Source organism: Aedes aegypti, chromosome 2 (assembly GCF_002204515.2).
Source record: "Aedes aegypti strain LVP_AGWG chromosome 2, AaegL5.0 Primary Assembly, whole genome shotgun sequence".
Classification (NCBI taxonomy): Eukaryota; Metazoa; Arthropoda; class Insecta; order Diptera; family Culicidae; genus Aedes; species Aedes aegypti.
Window position 1 is genome coordinate 103,719,829 of NC_035108.1, and position 20,109 is coordinate 103,739,937.

At 39.7% G+C, this 20,109-nt stretch overlaps 1 protein-coding gene across 1 annotated transcript in view; it reads right to left on the reverse strand.

Moving 5' to 3' along the window:
• LOC5578255 (GDNF-inducible zinc finger protein 1) overlaps nt 1–20,018 on the reverse strand; it is a 54,243-nt gene extending 34,225 nt beyond the window's left edge. Inside the window, exons 1-3 of the mRNA XM_021841796.1 lie at nt 19,545–20,018; nt 13,436–13,778; nt 989–2,274 (exon numbers count right to left, since the gene is read on the reverse strand). Of these exons, the coding sequence (XP_021697488.1) occupies nt 989–2,274; nt 13,436–13,778; nt 19,545–19,843 (1,928 nt within the window). The 5' untranslated portion in view covers nt 19,844–20,018. The remainder of the gene's footprint in view (nt 1–988; nt 2,275–13,435; nt 13,779–19,544) is intronic.
• Between the last annotated feature and the right edge of the window lie 91 nt (nt 20,019–20,109).

Here is a 20,109-nt window from a genome sequence, read left to right on the forward strand (position 1 = left end):
CCATATTGCATGGGTTCAAAATGATTTTCACAAGCCGGAAGTCGCCATCTTGGATTCCAAAACGACACCGGATATCGATTTCCGCCATCTACTCGTCGGCCCCGTTCCAAAAATACCCATATTGCATGGGTTTGAAGCGCTTTCCACAAACCGGAAGTCGCCATCTTGGATTCCAAAACGACACCGGACATCGATTTCCGTCATCTACTCGTCGGCCCGTTCCAAAAATACCCATATTGCATGGGTTTGAAGCGCTTTCCACAAACCGGAAGTCGCCATCCTGGATTCCAAAATGGCGTCAGACATCGATTTCCGTCATCTACTCGTCGGCCCCGTTCCAAAAATACCCATATTGCATGGGTTTGAAACGCTTTTCACAAACCGGAAGTCGCCATCTTGAGTTCCAAAACAACTACGGACATCGCTATCCGACATCTATTCGTTGGTCTCGTTTTAAAAATACCCATGTTATAAGGTAAAAAGAGCCAAATTGTGTACACTTTGAGCATGTTTTGCCAACACACTCCGTCAGCATTACTCTTTGCGTAATCGCTTACACTCTCTTTCCTACTGCGTGTCCTCATTGTGTTCGTGTTGTTACACTTTGCGCGCGTCTGTCTCCTCTTTGTGCAGTGGTTAAATTCTGCTCTTTGCGCGCATTGTGCGAGTTGATGCCAGCCCTGGGGGTCGACCAGTGCAGTTCAGCATGATAGAGAAAGCAATCGTGAGTACTCACAGAAGAAGATAATACCCATGAGGGAGAAAAGCTTAGCTAGCTAGTTAGGGTGCAGAGTAGGAAAAGGAAGAAGATGTTATAGAGCATGAATAAAATGTTTGCACACTTATTTTGCATTTTGTGGCGTTTTATGTAGTTAGCCGGACCGATTCTTGCCAATTCCTACCCCGGCAGATCGTTTCACAACAAACAGGCTCAGGGATTCGATATTTTTTATGATCCATACCATATAGAACAAGCAACGGGACTTACCTGTACGTGATGCACAGATGACTGGCGAGCAGATCCTTCGACTGAAACCCGGACAGACACCGTCCGCATTCCAACTCGTGGGGATTATTGTGCCGGGCCCGATGGCTGTCCAACTTCTCCTGACTCTGGAACGTCAGAACGCAGACGTCGCAAACGAACCTAACCTGAATCCCGTGGGTGTTTTCGATGTGATTGTGCAGCTTGTAGTTACGTTCGAAGTCCGCAGGACAATAGCTGCAGCGTAAGCGAACCCTCTCGTGGACAACGCTAATGTGGCTTTTGAGATAGCTGTTCGTCTTGAACTTCTTGTCGCAGATCGTGCAGGGATAGTTGTAGGTGTCGCTGTGCGTCAGCAGATGCTCCTTCAAGGAGAACTTCCTTTGGAAGGTCATCCCGCAAAGTTCGCACGGATAGCTGATGTTGAATAGATGTGCAAACCGGACGTGGTTTCGCAGATCCGCTTTCGTATTGTGTCCCCGCTTACAGTAGGGACATTTGTGGTCCAATCGCATCTGATGACGAGCCATATGGTCTCTGAGGGCGGATTTTGACGAGCAACGCAATCCACAATTATCACAGATGAAAGCCTTGTGCGCTTTCGGACCGTGAAGTTTATACTCTTTCCGAGTTTTGAACTCCGCCGTACAACCGGATTCCTTACAGTGGTACACTCGGGCTTCCCGTTTTTCGTGTACCTCTTGGTGAGTCTGGAAGTTACGTTTGTAGTACGTTGTATAACGGCATTTGGAACACTGCAGTGGTTCTTCTAGTTTTTGTCCTCCGTACTTAGATTTGGCGGGAGGTTTCTTCTCCTTAGGAATCGGAAAACTATCCGAGTTATCCACCACCTGAAGATCCGGATTGTCCTTGGTCAGTTCGTTGATTTCCTCAATAGTACATTCCTCGGCAATTAAAGCACCGGATTCCGTTGGCAAATTTGATAACTCTTCTACAAGATTTTCGCATTGTTCCTGCTTTTGAATCACCTCATCGCTATCGAATCCTTCAAACGATGCCAGGTCATAGCGGGAAAACTCCTTTAGCAAAGTTTTAACGCTATATTTTTCTCTTCGGCACAGGCCAATGTCTTTGATCACCGTTTTTAGCTGGTCGGATTGATGACTGAAGAGGTCTGCAAGCGGTTTGGGATTTTTGCGTCGTTTCAGATCGATCAACGAGTTCATCAGCAAATGGACGATCGTAATCTTGCTTCGATATTTGGCAAAGAACTTCAGGAGCTCCAGGCAGGGCAGACAAACCGCTCTCGGTAGGAAACGTTGGCTGTGCTGAAAGAAGAACGATGTGTTAACAACCTTAGTAAGGACTTTGGGTCTGTTTCATCCCATTTTAAATCAATGTATTTTATTACTGTACTCAATAACCTAGTAATTTGAAACTTTTTGATGATTTGTTTTATGGAAATCTAGAATACAGACAGAATACAGCCGTTATAAATTGGGACGGTTTTGACCAGAAATTTCAAACCGCTCGCAAAAATCAATGGGTAGACCGAGTTCATTTCTGTTGGGCCTTAAGGGGGCAGGATCCGTCATTGATTTCTGAATTTTCAAAAGCAGTTTTTTCGTTCAAAATCAAGAAAATTTACAGGAAAATGTGTTCACTGTATTCCATTCTCCAACCGAAACACAGTGAACACATTTTCATCGAATAATTTTGAGTTATGAACAGAAAAACTGCTTTTGAAGTTTCGATGATGACGATGATTACGATGACGGAACGTTGATCGTTAACATAGGTGCACAATTTCGGAAACCATCCAGGAAATCACTATGTCCGGAAAACCTTCGGTAAGCGTAAAGTGCTGCGGACAATACTCTGTTGCAAACCAGATGGTGTGCAGCGCAGACTGATTATATCCATTTTAGAGAAAGCAAATATTGTTGAGCGTATAAAATTTGGCAGTCTTCAGTGGGCTGGTCCCTAGGGGACACGGGACCGTCCAACTGTCGTGATGGAGAATTTGCAGGCCCTCTGTTTCCTGAATGGGGAGATCCTCAAGGTCATCACGGTCAATTGGTGATGAGAATGCAAGCTGTCTCGGGGAATCTTCTCCAAGCTCTTTTTCTTCTTCGAAAATCTGTGGAAAGTTATCTGGAAGTGAAGATAGACTGCGCCTACACGGAAAAGGAGGAATCACGTACGTGCTGCTACTACGCAACAAAAATCCCGTTGAGAAGCTGAAGAAAATTTCAACACTAGCTGATGGCTTTCCGATTACCTACGATTGTGGAATATCAGTAGAAGCATTAGCCGTAGAACGCTATTGTCGCACCGCCACCAAACCGGATCGCGCCAGTGAGACTCGCGACGCGCCTCAACTCGCCGCATTTTGAAATCAGTTTTTTAGTGTGGCTATTGTAAAATGAACACCACGCAAAACACGTGAGCAAAACAAATATTTCTCAAAACTTTCATTGCCCCACCGAAAATACATCCATTAATGATTGTAACCTATTCAAACAGAATTCTAAAGGTATCAGATTTGACATCATATCATAACGATATTCACCTCACTGAAAAACCTCAAGTCTTCCGAGCTAAAAGTTACGTCAGTTATAATTTCCAAACGTGGTTTTCTAAAATATTATTTTTCGTTAATATTTTCACTTCAATTGACCTACGCATCAACTCGAACACTCAGATGTATGCTCTAAATCGTCCGTGCGTGATAATGATAATCGAAATTTGTTTTTTTCGGTAAAAGGCACGGTGTTCATTTTACCACCCCTGTTCATTTCACCACCACTTCCCCTAACAATATCGTTTGGATTATTTTGAGTGTACGATATCTCCGATAGTATCAGAGATGCGCTTGCGAATGAAGCTCCTCCTTTCTGGCGTTACGTCCCTACTGGGACAAAGCATGTTTTTCAGATAAGTGTTCTTATGAGCACTTCCACAGTTATTAACTGAGAGCTTTCTTTGCCGATTGACCATTTTTGCATGTGTATATCCGTGTGGCAGGTACGATGATACTCTATGCCCAGGGAATCGAGAAAATTTCCAACCCGAAAAGATCCTCGACCAGCGGGATTCGAACTCACGACCCTCAGCATGGTCATGCTGAATAGCTGCGCGTTTACCGCTACGGCTATCTGGGTCCCAATGAATGAAGCTCCTATGGTGGTATGCTCCATCGAAGTTAATACGCCAATCGCGTATTATTTTCGATTTTACTATAGTAAAATCGAGGATAATACGCGATTGGCGTATTAACTTCGATGGAGCTTACCACCACTAATAATGTAATAATAGTTTTTTTTTCTCAAAGATGCTGAACTTTACAACAAAATTTGAGACACACTAAAGATGTAATCTTAAAACCACTAAACGATACACGACAACGCTGATACCAACTTGCTAGCGATATGTATTACCGAAGGACTCTAACGCCTAGAAACGAACCCTGAAAAGAACCCACGTTACCTTGAAACCCTGAAACGAACCCTGTAACGATTTGGCTTACTGTATGGATTTCAACGCTTACAATATAATAATTTACGATATTAAAATGTACCGTCGTTGGGGGTGAGAATGGGTCAAAAAGGGATGTGTACGATTTATTTATTGAATATCTATCGCAATTTAACTCCAATAAACTTCAAATTTGGTGTGTATGTACTTTGATGGTACATTAACAACTGTTCAAAAAAATTAAAGAAAAATATTTATTCACAGCGGCCCCACAAGTGAATGAAAAATGACCCAATCTCACCCCATAGAGGGGGTGACATTGGGTCACTGTAATTAAAATAACTTGTTTTTGAGAATATGATTCAGGGTGTCCATTCAAAATCAGTTTTCCAATTCCCGGATTTTTCCCGGGTGCCTGAAAATTTTAAACCGAACTACATCAAAATCCTTCGACTTGCTAGTAAGTGGTGATATTTGATTTGACTTTCAAAATATTCGTTTTCAATTTCAAAAGATTTTTTCATCGGTAAAGATTTTTATACTTTTTGATAATATTAGATCATTTTATTTTCTTATATAAAGATTGTCAAATATTGTAAAAAGTAGCAATACCATTGCAGTTACATGTTAGATTAAATAGAATAAAGGATTTAATAGCTATTGAAATCTAATCTAATCATATTATCAGGGTTTTGTAAATTCTACAGCTGTTTGCTCTAGCATGTTTAGTAGTTCAGAATTAGGTAGAAATTATTTGCTACTTTTTCGTTTTGTTTTCATTCCATTAGTGCTAATTCGGAGGACTTGATCTAAGTTATTTATGAATTGTTTGAATGATATTTTTAAAATTCTTTGGGTTTAAAATAATATTGGTTTGAATTCCGCAGGAGCATTGGACAAACAGATATCAAAGGTTTATTGTAAAGTCCAAAATAAAAACAACATTGAAGATCTTTTCAACAAACATAAAAAAATGTCAGAACTAAGAACTGCTGCTTAAACTATTTTTATACTAGGTCTTTGAACGTTTTCTTTTAAAGAGATTCAAATCGTTGATCAAAAAGTCCCTTAAAATTTTAGAATCCGGTGAAAAAAGTATTTGGCACGGCGGAAATAACCTCCCAAGCCATCAAAAGTTCAGATTACACTTTATTAGTGAACTCATAAGTTCAAACTTGGTCCGGAATTAGGTTTTTGGAACTTTTTTGCTGATCAAATCGTTTATGATGAACTCGATTTGAACTTAAGTATCAAGTTCAATAAAAGCACTAAGCACACCTATAATGAACTTTAGTTTGATATGGAAGTACACAGTAAGTTCAAATGGTAACTTTGAAGCAACTTGGAAAAATTGAACTGGTTTCAAACTTCGTACACTAAGTTAAGATTAAGTAATAACCGTACTGGTTTGGAACTTCTTTTGGACTTTGGAAAAGTGAACAGAGCAGAAGAAAAAAAAACTTTCAAACATCTTTATATGAGTAGTTTGATGCACTGCACAGTTTCCACTGTATTACATAACACACTAAAATTCCTATTCAAATAGATGTAGGAAGAAAAGAAAATTCCAGCGCTAAATAGCGATTGCATCAAACAACGGCATTTTCATCGGCAACAAGCAAAGTTCCTACAGCTTCTTGGGGGTTTCAGCTTTGTTGGTAATCTTCATTTAATCTTTGACCACAAACCTAGTCACTGGCGTCTATTGCATTATAACGTTTATTTTATTTTGTTATGACTTTTTAATTACTTTTATTGCACAAGTATTGTAGCCCGTAGTTTATGAATTTGATAAATCAATCGCGATTCAAAACAAACTAAGGAATGTCATATGATTCAAGTTTACAAAAAGATCGTAATAAACTTGTTGATACTTTCAAATATATATTGGTTTATATCTCCACTTCTTGGAGATTTCAAAGTTCCGATAATGTTCTATCTCTAATGTGTAAAAGCACAAATAGACGTAATCAGCATATTGAGAGAAATCATAAGGATTTGCTCAACGCATTGATGGATCAGTGGTATGTACTCAAGATACAAAGAGGAGGATCCGTGTTCAAGACTGATGTAATGTTCTTCATACATTTAACTAAAAATAAAATAGTGGCAGGTGTTTCCTTTCAGAAAATCCACCAGTAATAATAAATTACAATAATAGGAAGAAAACATGCAACAGCTGCTTTTTGATGTTTGTGTAATATTTTTAAGTTTGTTATTGAGTTTTATAGCATTCTATCAAGCGCAGAAAACAACTTGTTGTGAACTCAAATTCGATGAGTAATTTAAAAAGTAAGCTGAATAGAACGCTATTCATTAACTTATGACCAACTGATTAAGCTTAATTGTGCTGTGTTATCCGAAACATTGGGCTTCCAGTATTTATTTTCAGTCGGTCGCACTAACTACGAAAAGTCAAGGAGAATATCTAAATGTTGACCATAGCACACCAAAATAGAAAATTTTAATAGCCAATCCATTCACTTCACACCTTACAAATTATGCGTTAGGCATGACCCATAACCCTAAAGAAATCTTAATCTCATTGGATCCAAGGAAAGATGTTTTTAGCAGAAACTATATCTCTTAACTCTTAACTCTATATTTTTAGCAGAACATTTTAAGGGGGCAACGTGGCGTAGTTGGCTACATGTTCGCTTCATAAGCGGATCGTCATGGGTTTGATACCCAGCCCCCCAACAAAAAACTCTTTGCCAGTCTGCTTGAAAATTACACGAGCTCCACCCGTCCAACACCATGGCCGTCTGAAAGCGGACTGACAACTGACCCTCTTCTGAGCCAACATGCTCTAATGTACCTGGATAACATGACGATCGACCAACGGCAAAGAAAAATGGATTTCTCTCTGGACTCTCTCTGGAAAAGCAACATCACAAGTAACGTTGGATCAGATCCACAATTGATTCAATCGATAAAGCAGAAAGAACAACTGTCAAATTTGAATTCGCTCTAGTGATGCCCATGCTGGCGAATAAGAGCTCAATAAATTAAGTAAATCTATATAAATAAAAATGGAATGGTGTTTGTATGTCACGAAATGACTTACGAACGGGTCAACGGATTTAAATCATTCTTTCTCCGTTTTGTTTATCAAGGGTTCCGACGTGTTCGTGTGTATAAAAATCCTAGGATATTCAACGGGAAATTTGGGAAAAACGAGCGTGAATGGAGCTGTCATTTTGTATGGAATGTTCCATAGCGTTTTTCAATAGCCTACTTGATGGCAAGACGAAGTTTGCTGGGACCACTAGTAGAGAATAAAAAAAAAGAACATTTCGACATAGATTTTTTCATCGATTTCTCTTCACCGTTGCTCACTTTGCATTATTGCAGAAAACTAATCTACTTTTCGTAACATGTTTTCGTGCTGTAGGAAAAAGAATAAGTAACTTCATAAACAACAAATATTATAGATTTATTTATTTTGGCGAAGTTATTTCGCTATTAACTTCGATGAAAAGAATCCGCTCATGTCAGTTAAACTCTTATGAAGGAACAGTGTCGATTTGATTGTTCCTCTATGAAGCATACTAAAAAATTGATAAGTTGACATAAATCCATAACAGCATCTTTCTAGTAATCCATCTGCCCAAGAATAATTTACCAAGCCTTAACCAAGAATAAGCATCTCCAATAATCCGCCGAACAGAAACTCGTAATAAATTGGCCCATACTTCTACTTTTGGTAGTAAAATCACTCAAAAAAAATCTTTATAGGTCAGCTTTCCACTAAGCGCTTGAATTCTACTGAGAATAAAAAAATCTTTCATAAATCTTGTTTGTAGTGTTATAAGCTATCCACTACTTAACTTCGAAGTTATTTTCCAAAGCACCTTCAATTACCTGGTCAATTATCGCATAGATTCCCGTGAGAATCTCATCAAGAATATGTCGTGAATCTTTATTTAAACCCATCAAGCATCTCACCTAGAAGCTTGTCGGGAATCACTATGTGTCCTTCTACAAAATTTTCAAGGATCTCAATGATGTTTAACGAAATCTCCTTTGAATTGGCTCAATATCTTGACGCCAGAAATGTTTAAATCATCTCAAAATAAATCGGTAGAAATGGATACAAAAAATGCCATAAATCTCTTCAGGAACCAACGATTTTCGTTAATTAGGATCACTAGAAACCATTTACTATCCCTCTAGCATCGCACTAAAAGTTAATCATAATGCGAAGTTTGAGTTGTCAGTTGTGTATCTTGAGGCAATTTTTTTCAGTTTTGTCTACAGTACCTAGGTACTTAAAATTGAAAACAATTGATTCACTTATATTCGGAATACATATTTTTCCCGGTGTGTTCTACAATTTCCCGGTTATTTCCCGAATTTTTGCCGGCCAAATGAAATTCCCGTGTTTTTCCCGCTTTTCCCGGATGGATGGACACCCTGATGATTTTAAAAACCATTCACAACTGAAAGATATTGATAAAATACGATGCAAACAAGACGAGAAGATATATAAGATGTTTCACAGGTATGATAAACCCACTTAAAAGAACGATTATACCAAAAAATTGAAGAGCTATGAGAAAAATATGTAAATCCAACATTTATCGTCAAGTTTACATAAATTTTCTTGTTTTTTCCCTTAAATTTTCTTCAAAGTCTCATCCCCATTACCATAAAGCCTATTCAGTTTCCCCAAAGGTGTACTGAAACAGTGCTTATTTTAAACCATCACAAATAGTTAAATTTCGGTGCGACATTCCACGATCAATACATTTCAGGCAGATGTTGACGTCATAATCCCAGTATTTCAGCGATGCAACTCATTTACGTGAGATGTTTCTATAATATAAAATCACTGATAAATAATTAAATTTCGAAAAAAAAATCCACTTGATAAAATTTTATGATGTTGCTGCGCACGAAACACAGTTGCTGGTTTGAGAAGTCGAAATGCGTTGCATTGTTATTCAACGCAAGGAATACTCAAGTAGATTTGTTTGATGTTTCAGAGATGTTGTATTTAGAAAGAACAAACACTTCTTAATAAAAAAAGAACCCCCGGCACCGTAAAATGTCAAAAAAGTGGACTTGTAATTTCATTTTCTATCGTTCTTGCTTGACCCAATCTCACCCCCATTTTTGTTGTTTAAGACACCGTACCGAAAAAAATTAAATTTTCTTGGAAAAATCAAATAGATTCCGGAAAATACGTGTGAAGTGCAATGAAAAGACTTTCAACCTTCTACTAAAATAACGATAGAGGTCATAGTACATGCCTGATACTTTGCACAGGAGAAATTTAATGTGGTAAATTTTATCTAGTTTCAATATACAAGTTTAATGGTAAAGTAAACGAAAACTACTATTTCTAAAAATGTATATTGTGATGAATTACATGTAATACTATGTTCCCTAACATATGAATTATTTTTTTTAGTAATATCAGCGTTATTAGCTGAAATATTTCATAAATTATAATTTTCCGTTTTGACCCAATCTCACCCCCTAGACCCATTGTCACCCCCATCGACGGTATATATAAAGTTTGTATGACACGGGACCTCTCAACGCGAAGCCCTCTCCTACACAATGATGGAGACGAATCAGCCACGTGCTGGAAGTCTCGATAATGAAGATAATAATAAGGATAACCCCAGAAATTTGTCGAAGGATTCCACTACGAAGGGGACGGACCTGGTGTAGTGGTTGGAACACACGCCTCTCACGGCGAGGATCTGGGATCGAATCCCATCCCCGAGATAGTCACTTATGACGTAAGAGTTATAGTGACGACTATAACTCTTACGTCATAAGTGACTATAACGGAAGTAAAGCCGTTGGTCCCGAGATAAACTAGCCCTGGAATAAACATTTCGTTAAAAAGATAAAATAAAAAATTACACTAGGAATTCCACAAAACATTTTTTTTTGTAATTTCTCAAGTCATTTAGGAATTCGTTTAATGATGCTTCCATCGACTTTTTACGACTTCCTCCAAGTCTTTTATTTGAGACCTCTTCAGTCAATTATCTAGAGATACCTCCGAAGGTTTCTTAGCATTTCCTTCAAAAAATGTCTTCAAATTCAACCATAGATCCAAAGGATTTCTGTTATTCCAACCACAGATTTCTCTAAGACCTTCAGAAATAACGTAAACATCGGGGATCCTTCCAGAAACTCTTTAAGATGTATTTCTTATTCATTCAGCGATCATTGCCGGAGTTCATCAGGAAAGAGGATGTCAGGATGTCAGAAAGAGCTCATGAAAAGAGAAATAATTGGAATGATAGCGGTAGTATTTCTTGGGGTGAAACCTTAAATAAACAATTGGAGAATGCATGGACATCTCACTTAAAAGATTACTCGAGAAATGCTTGGAAGAATTGCAGGAATAATTCCTGGAAGTATGCTTAACATAGTGCTCAATGTAGTATAATGGATGGAGCATATCAGATAGTATTGAATAATGAATCTAACACAAAAATATTTAGCTATTTTTCCAGTGTGTTCTATCTTCGCACAGATCTCTTGCGAACCGATCGCGCCGAGATGATGGAAGGCCTATTCGAATGTATGCCAACGCACGACTACGAATGTGAGAGAAAGAGAACGAAAAAATGAAAGACGAAAAGGGATAGGAGAGACTCTTTGAGACGGGACAGACGTGGAGAGTTGGACGAACATAATCGAGTTGAAGCAAATCAGTTTATTGGCGATTTTCTGCGCGAATGGTTGGTGCGTGTTTATACCGTAAAATTGAGATGAAAAATGTTTTGACGCGATATTTTATGTGTTTAAAATAATTAATTAATAATAATAAACGTCAGTGTTTACAATAATGTATTCGGTTTTATTAATATTGAGAATATGGACGGCTTGTGCTTTTCGGTGATATGTGATGGTAAAAAAAGTACTCAGTGATATCATCATGGAAACGTTGCTCCCTTGTGGATACGACACTCAATAGATTTCCTGAACCTAATTCTGGAGAAATGCCTCTAAAAATCGCTTGCAAAATAAGTGAGAGAATTGGTCAAGGAGTCTCAAGATCTGTAGGCGAATTCCGGCGCGTATTTTCTTCGAAGAAAAGGAAGTTTTCTTGCTGGTGAGTAATGGAAGAAAAATGCTTCTTTTCGAAGAAATTGTTCGCCGGAATTCACCTACTGGAAGAATTCTAAATTCTAACATTCCAGTAAAAATCTTTGAAGATCACTCAAATTGCTGAAGATTTCCAAGAGAAGTCTGAAAAGAAATTCCAGAAAATCATGTCATGTAAGCGTCTTTGAAGGTTTCTCTTACACCTCTGGACTCCAACACCAGAAAAAATTATCTTTAGAGACTATTTCAGCTAAAAAGTGACTTTACCTCTAAAAAGAAACCACAGTGATCAAATCCGGAGACATAGGGTGGTGTGCTAGTATCCATCGTATTAACCCTCTAATACCCAAATTTTTATTTTCAATCTAAATATCATTTTTAGTTATCTAAAATCGTTCTAAACACGTTTTGGACAATGATTTATTTTTATTTACAAATCTATGAATTTTGGTTTTTGATTTTTATAATTTTTATTTTTGAACATCCCTACTCTTTTTCATTTTTCTATGAAGCCTCTTCTAGTTACTGATTTTTAGCAATAACAAAAATTCAAGTTTTACGGTACTTTTAAAAATAATACATTTTAAATATTTTTCTGAAAATATTTTTATTTTCCGTGTAATTAACGGAAAAACGGGTTTGAACTTATTTTAATACCACCAAGCTTTTCTTCTGTTATAGGTTAATAGTAGAAAAATATAAAAGGTATGATTTTTTATATTACACGTTAAATAAACCCCAGGCATTTGTAGGTTACATAAGAATACAATTTTTCAAACAATTTTCAAAAATACAAAAAAGTTTCAAAAGTCATAAACAACTTTTTTCATATGCGTGTTATGAGTCAAGGTTTAAGCCCAAAATAAAATCATTTTGATTTCCGAGCTACGAAAAAATACACAAAATTCCAAAGTGTACTCCGTCTAAAGGCCAGATTCGTCTCACAACTTACGGCTCACTGTGTGTATTGAATGGTTAAAACAAAACATATCAACGCTATAATGAAATGTTTTACTAGAATATATAGATCTACGGGCATCTCCCTCCATTCCTTCAGCATGATGGAATATACTTATTTCATTTAAAATTAATTGCTCGTCGTCAAAATTCAGCCCAAACATATGAACACAATTCCTTTTGACCGTACAATTATGGCTTTTGCTCACAGTACAGCGAAAACAACACAATCAAAGGAACCGTATTTTTACGTCGAGCGTCACGCACACATTGATGCGCACAAGCTTTTTTTTCGCAGTACGACGGATTGAACTTTGTTTATATTCTCAATTATACGCGGCGGTTGAGGAAATTTCGTAAAATTTGGTGCTTTATTGAAGTTTTACGGCGTGTGATTGGAATGAAATCCTTCAGTGAAGAAGTACGAAGGTTTTCCATAGTGAAAATAAGTGCTCGGCGAAGTAAGTCACCCACGGGGGCGGGAAGAAACTTGTGTTGGAAAGTGGTGTGGCTCAGTCGATCGCTAAGCATTTCTCTCAAATCGTGTTCGTCCATGCGATTTAGGTGAAAAAGTGCAAAGTGGATAATTGAACTGCAGTTATTTACCGAAATACAGTAGTTTTATTGCATTTTTGGTGTACAAGTGTACAAACCATAACAGCTTTCACAAAATTACACTTGGATAATGAATCTATGTTGCAGGTAAGTTTGAATATCCGCCGTAGTGGAACATTTAAAGTTTGATACGACGAATATTAGCGCTTACGACGAAGTAGAACAAAACCCTATATGCTTTTTATTTAAGTCCAACAGCAGAACCGAGATTGGTCAACATATTGATTTTTGTGAACTGTTCAAATGCTCGGGTCGCAAACGATCCTAAATCTTAAAGCGCAACTTGTTCTTTGGGACTAAGGAAGGTTGTATTGATTTCGACTTATCCAGACAAGTCTTTATCGGACTTCTTAGCAAACTTACCTCGTCTAAGGCGACCTTCGTCGGCAGAACTTCATCGATAAACTCGCCTATGCAGGTTCCATCCAACAGGTGGTCAGGCGAATCGACAGGAACCATCACTTCCGTTTGGGGCTTCGGCGTCTTCAGACACAGCCGGCAGACATGGGGAAAATTTTCCAGTCGGAAAGTTGTGCGCATCTTGGGAGGGGAGCATTCGTTGTCACGCGCGAAGCAATTCAGTACGCCGTTTTTCAGTTCGGTGGTCTGCTGTTGAGCTGTTTTGGCGCTGATCTTTTTCTTGGAGGGTGGGGGAATGCAAGGCGTTGAACTGTAACTTTCAATAGGCATGGAAGCACATCGTTTACTGAAAAAAAAAATACGTCGTCATAATCAAAATTCATTTCAACGTGAATCAGTGGCGCATAAGTTAATAGTTATGCGTATTAACAAAAATTCCTCCAAACATTTTTTAATTTCAAAAATATGCAAATCTCTCAACTTCATTGGAAGTACTCGCATACTCTCCGATGTACTGAAGACCCGCGGTTTCGACATCGTAGCGCTGCAGGAAGTGTGCTGGACAGGAGCATTGGTGCGAACGTTTAGAGGTAATCATACCATCTACCAGAGCTGCGGCAACACACGTGAGCTGGGAACAGCTTTCATAGTGATGGGTGATATGCAAAGGCGCGTGATCGGGTGGTGGCCGATCAATGAACGAATGTGCAAGTTAAGAAACAAAGGCCGATTCTTTAACTTCAGCATAATCAACGTGCATAGCCCACACTCCGCAAGCACTGATGATGACAAGGACGCATTTTACGCGCAGCTCGAACGCGAGTACGACCGCTGCCCAAGCCACGACGTCAAGATCATCATAGGAGACTTAAACGCTCAGGTTGGCCAGGAGGAGGAGTTCAGACCGACGATTGGAAAGTTCAGCACCCACCGGCTGACGAACAAGAACGGCCTACGACTGATAGATTTTGCCGCCTCCAAGAATATGGCCATTCGTAGCATCTATTTCCAGCACAGCCTCCCGTATCGGTACACCTGTAGATCACCTCAGCAGACAGAATCGCAAATCGACCACGTTTTGATCGATGGACGGCACTTCTCCGACATAACCGACGTCAGAACCTATCGTGGCGCTAACATTGACTCCGACCACTACCTGGTGATGGTGAAACTGCGCCCAAAACTATCAGTCATCAATGATGTACGGTGCCGACGCCCGCCCCGGTACAATCTCGAGCGGCTGAAACAACCGGATGTCGCCAATGCATACGCGCAGCATCTTGAGGCAGCGTTGCCGGATGAGGGCGAGCTCGATAGAACCCCTCTTGAGGACTGCTGGAGGACAGTCAAAGCAGCCATTAACGACGCTGCCGAAAGCGTTGTCGGATATGTGGAACGGAGCTCAAGAAACGATTGGTTCGACGAGGAGTGCCAGGAGGTTATAGAGGAAAAGAATGTAGCGCGGGCTGCAATGCTGCAGCATGGAACGCGGCAAAACGTGGAACGATACAGACTGAAGCGGAAACAGCAAACCCGCCTATTCCGGGACAAAATGCGCCGCCTGGAAGAGGTGGAATGCCAAGAGATGGAGTTGCTGTACCGTTCTCAAGAAACGCAAAGGCTTCGTGCCGCGAGCTGAGATGTGCCGGGATAAGGATGGGAGCATCTTGACGGACGGACGCGAGGTGATCGAAAGGTGGAAGCAGCACTACGATGAACACCTGAATGGCGCAGAGAACACAGGTACAGAAGGTCAGGACAGCGAAGGCGATGGCTACGTCAGCACAGCGGACAGCAGAAACCAACCAGCTCCCACGATGGGGGAAGTTAAGGATGCCATTCAACAGCTCAAGAACGACAAGGCCGCTGGCAAGGATGGTATCGGAGCCGAACTCATCAAGATGGGCCCGGACAGGTTGGCCGCTTGTCTGCATCGGCTGATAGTCAGAATCTGGGAAACGGAACAACTACCGGAGGAGTGGAAGCAAGGCGTTATATGCCCTATCTACAAAAAGGGCGACAAACTGGAGTGTGAAAATTATCGTGCAATCACCATCCTAAACGCCGCCTACAAAGTGCTATCCCAGATTCTCTTCCGTCGTCTATCACCTATAGTAAACGAGTTCGTGGGAAGTTATCAAGCAGGTTTCATCGACGGCCGCTCGACAACGGAGCAGATCTTTTCCGTGCGGCAAATCCTCCAGAAATGCCGTGAGTACCAGGTCCCTACGCACCATTTGTTCATCGATTTCAAGGCGGCATACGATAGTATCGACCGCGTAGAGCTATGGAATATCATGGACGAGAACAGCTTTCCCGGGAAGCTCACAAGATTGATCAGAGCAACGATGGACGGTGTGCAAAACTGCGTGAAGATCTCGGGCGAACACTCCAGTTCGTTCGAGTCTCGACGGGGACTACGACAGGGCGACGGACTTTCGTGCCTGTTGTTCAATGTTGCGCTTGAAGGTGTTATGCGGAGAGCCGGACTTAACAGTCGAGGCACGATTTTCACGAGATCCGGACAATTTGTTTGCTTCGCGGACGACATGGATATTATTGGGAGAAAATTTGAAACGGTGGCAGATTTGTTCACCCGCCTGAAACGCGAAGCAACAAGAGTCGGGCTAATGGTGAATGCGTCGAAAACAAATTGCTGGTTGGCGGAACTGAGCGCGACAGGGCCCGCCTAAGAAGCAGTGTTACGATAGACGGGGATACCTTCGAGGTGGTGGACGAGTTTGTCTATCTCGGATCCTTGTTGACGGCTGACAACAATGTTAGTCGGGAAATACGAAGGCGCATCATCAGCGGAAGCCGTGCCTACTATGGGCTCCAGAAGAAACTGCGGTCAAGAAAGATTCACCCCCGCACCAAATGCACGATGTACAAAACGCTCATAAGCCCGGTAGTCCTCTATGGGCATGAGGCGTGGACTATGCTCGAGGAGGACTTGCAAGCTCTTGGGGTTTTCGAACGCCGAGTGCTAAGGACTAGAGATGTACCGAATAGCACTATTCGGCTTTCGGCCGAATACCGAATAGTTGAGAAATTATTATTCGGCCAAACGAATATTCGGCCGAACATTCGGCCGAATAATGCGTCAATATTCGGCCGAATAAAACCGTTAATTTCGGTCGAATAACACCTAGTTTTTAACGGTGAAGAATTGATCGGAATGATCGTTTTAAGCTTTTGAAACCGTGTGAAGAAATAACAAAATTTTAAAGCTCTGAGGATTTATATTTCTAAAGTAAGGGATTTGTATCTTTTTGATTGCAGTTTTGATCCATTTAACTTTTTAAGGAACTAGGTTAATACGTCGCTTTATTTCTCATCCGACTTCTGGAAGTGCTTCATATTTATTAGAGCAAATACATCGCATAGGGTCGGTGTTCCCTTAGTAGACAGTCCCCTTTATTCGCACTAGTAGCTTTTTACGACCGTTTTTCTATAAATCGTTGCAAAATATTTTTTGACATGAATGTTAGGAGTTATTTATCTAAGTACCATTGATTCACAGCTCAATTTTGTTCAAGAAATGATTTTTTGCTTAAAATTCTAGCTCCCTTGCACCTACTGTTCCTATAGTAGAGAAACTTTGTTTTTTTAATAAACATACGATTTTGATTTTTTTTTGTTTTGCCTACGCCGTAAAGCTTTTGGAACAGGAATTAGAAATAGTGCTACTATAGTCACATGTGTTCCTATAGGCACAAGCGATAATAAATGCAAAAGTTTGAATTTTCGTTGTTTCCATATTTTTTACAAAACCAAGGTGAAAAGCACTTTCAGTTTACGTAAAAATAATGCCACAACACAATCCATGCAAGATGAGTGAAATATTGAATGGCTTGTATATTGAGCAGCATCGCAATGCCGTAGAACGGAAAAATTCTCACATTTTTAAGCATTTAGTATCAAACTCCATCCATGGAATCCACCAAAGGGAAAATTTGATGTATTATCACTTGAATAAATTAATCGTTTTTTTTTTTTTAATTTTCCTTCGTATGAAACATAATGTTTTGTTACAATTTATTTTATTTTGTTATTATTCGGTCACTATTCGGCCTATTCGGCCGAATAACAGATTTCATTATTCGGCAGACCGAATATTCGGCAAATTCAAAATAATCGAGATATTCGGCCCGAATATTCGGCCGGCCGAATATTCGGTACATCTCTACAAGGACGATCTTCGGCGGCGTGCAGGAGAACGGCGTGTGGCGGCGAAGGATGAACCACGAGCACGCTCAACTCTACGGCGAACCCAGTATCGTGAAGGTAGCTAAAGCTGGAAGGATACGCTGGGCAGGGCATGTTGCAAGAATGCAGGACAACAACCCTGTAAAGATGGTGTTCGCTACGAATCCGGTCGGACAAGAAGGCGTGGGGCGCAGCGAGCTAGGTGGATTGACCAGGTGCACCAGGACCTGGAGAGCATGGGTCAGAGTCGAGGATGGAGAGAAGCGGTCATGAACCGAGTGAATTGGCGTAATATTGTTGGCGAGGCTTTATCAAGATAATTGATGTAAAGCCAAATAAGTAAGTAAGTAATGCAAATCAAAAACATTTTCTAGAATACTTCTGTTAGCTTTTAAATTAAACTATGATTATTCTGAAACTATTGAAATATTGAACAGTTAAAGAGATCCTATCTAAAAATTACAAAAAGTTACCCATCCATAGCATGTTAAACAATTAAATAAATGCAACATTGCCGCGACACAAATTTGTGTTATTTCAAGCATGAAACGAGCTCACCAGTTGGTAATCCATCCTCGGTTGAAATCATTCCGGTGGCACATAAAATTAACACGAATCCGCTTGTTTGAATTTCACCAAGCGCCTTCAATATATATATAATATATGGCCAGGCCCGGATTTGGGGGGCTGCCAAGGGGGCAAATGCCCCGGGCCTCCCGATTGGAGGGGCCCCCCGTGGATCCAAAATAAATAACAAAATACATTTTGAAATGGTCTTCAATAATTTTTCCGTCAATATTCGAATATTTGAGTAGATTTTTTTTATTTGCCTAATATATAAATCTCACAGGTTTAGTCACTCTCTATCCTTCGATAAATTACAAAAAAATAATGGATGGTGAGATAAAGATTTCAAAATTCTTCTCAAATTAGTGTTCAAAAAATATTGGAATTAAAAATGCGCATCATTTTTTTGCTTATAGTTAACTTTGAGTATAATCCATAGAAAATAAAGCATATGTTTTTTTTTTCAAAATTGATTATGAAAGAAAATTTCATATTTTTGTTTATTAAAAAGATCCATATAACGAGCCAATTGTCAAAAACGCTTCAGTGAAAGCATTAACAACTAGAAATAAAAGATAAATTTGATCAATTGCATTTAAAAAATGGATACTAATAATATCATGCACAGAATAACTTGAAAGAACTCTCTATCAAGTTTAAAAGGATTCAAAAGAGATAATCGGTTCGTTTAGTATCTTGAAATGTGTAATGCTCCAAAATTTATGAAGGCCAGAATCTTTCGTGTATATGGGGAATTCCGGGGAAGAGAGAACGTTTTTTGTATGAAGCACAATACAATTGTGGAAATATACAATTAAGGAAAATGTGTTTATTATTATATCAATTAGTGTCTTTGTTCTTTTTGGCTTAATTGAGAAACATTAGAAGAGTGGAAAGATGCAATTTTCTATATGAGGGAGAATAACGGCTTTGAAGCTTTTCTGTATTTCTTCACTTTATACAAATTATATGGAACACAAAAAACAAGCCAATGTTCTACTATTTATTATTTTTTCCCATTGGACGGAAAATCACCTAAAATTACTATTGAAAAAGTTGAATTTTTCAACTTCATTTTTCACTTATACTCCTTTGAATTTGGGCCCCTCATAACTTTGGACCTAACATCTCATTCAAAACTCAAATTCAATACGTTTGTTTGTGGAATCCCAAAACGTGCTCAATTTTGTATTAAGGGGCCCCCTTTAAAAGATCTGACCCGGGCCCCCCGAAGCCCAAATCCGGCACTGTATATGGCCAAACAGGGAACCATTATAGTCATTATTGGCACACTTTCCCTAATCTACTTCAAACTTGAAACCCCAATGAAACTTACCCATTTTCCACAGCATCTTCCCCGAACAGGGAAGGAACTGCCGTTTTCTGCAAATGCTTCCTCCCTTTGGAGTAGTAGAATTCGCTTGCCGGGAAATGGTTCGAGCACACACGAACAGCATTGAAGTGGATGGTGTCAACGTTTAGCTGCCGGTTCAAGGCCGCGGAAATCGCTTCGATCCAAGCCGACCGGCGTTCCAGATCGTTCGGGAACCGATGGCACGAATGTTTCGGCGGTTCCTCATTGGAGTATTTGTAACCGTGGAAGTCACTTGGGCACCCGAACACAAAACATCTCATGGTTTCGCCTGGCAATGGGTATTTTTTACGATGATTCTCGCGAAACTTTTGAATTCGAAACCAGGGAAAGAAAACTGTTGCTTCCCAATTTGCGGTCTTTAGTGCACTGACCGAAACAAAACAAATCAGAAAACCAAACGACGCCGACGCCGATGTCTAATGTGAGTGAGAAAAACCAGAAAATCAAGAAGAGCATCTGGCTCCAAGCGCCGCGACGCGTTGTTTCATTTTCCAGTCAATGTAAACGCTACAACAGTTGACTAGTT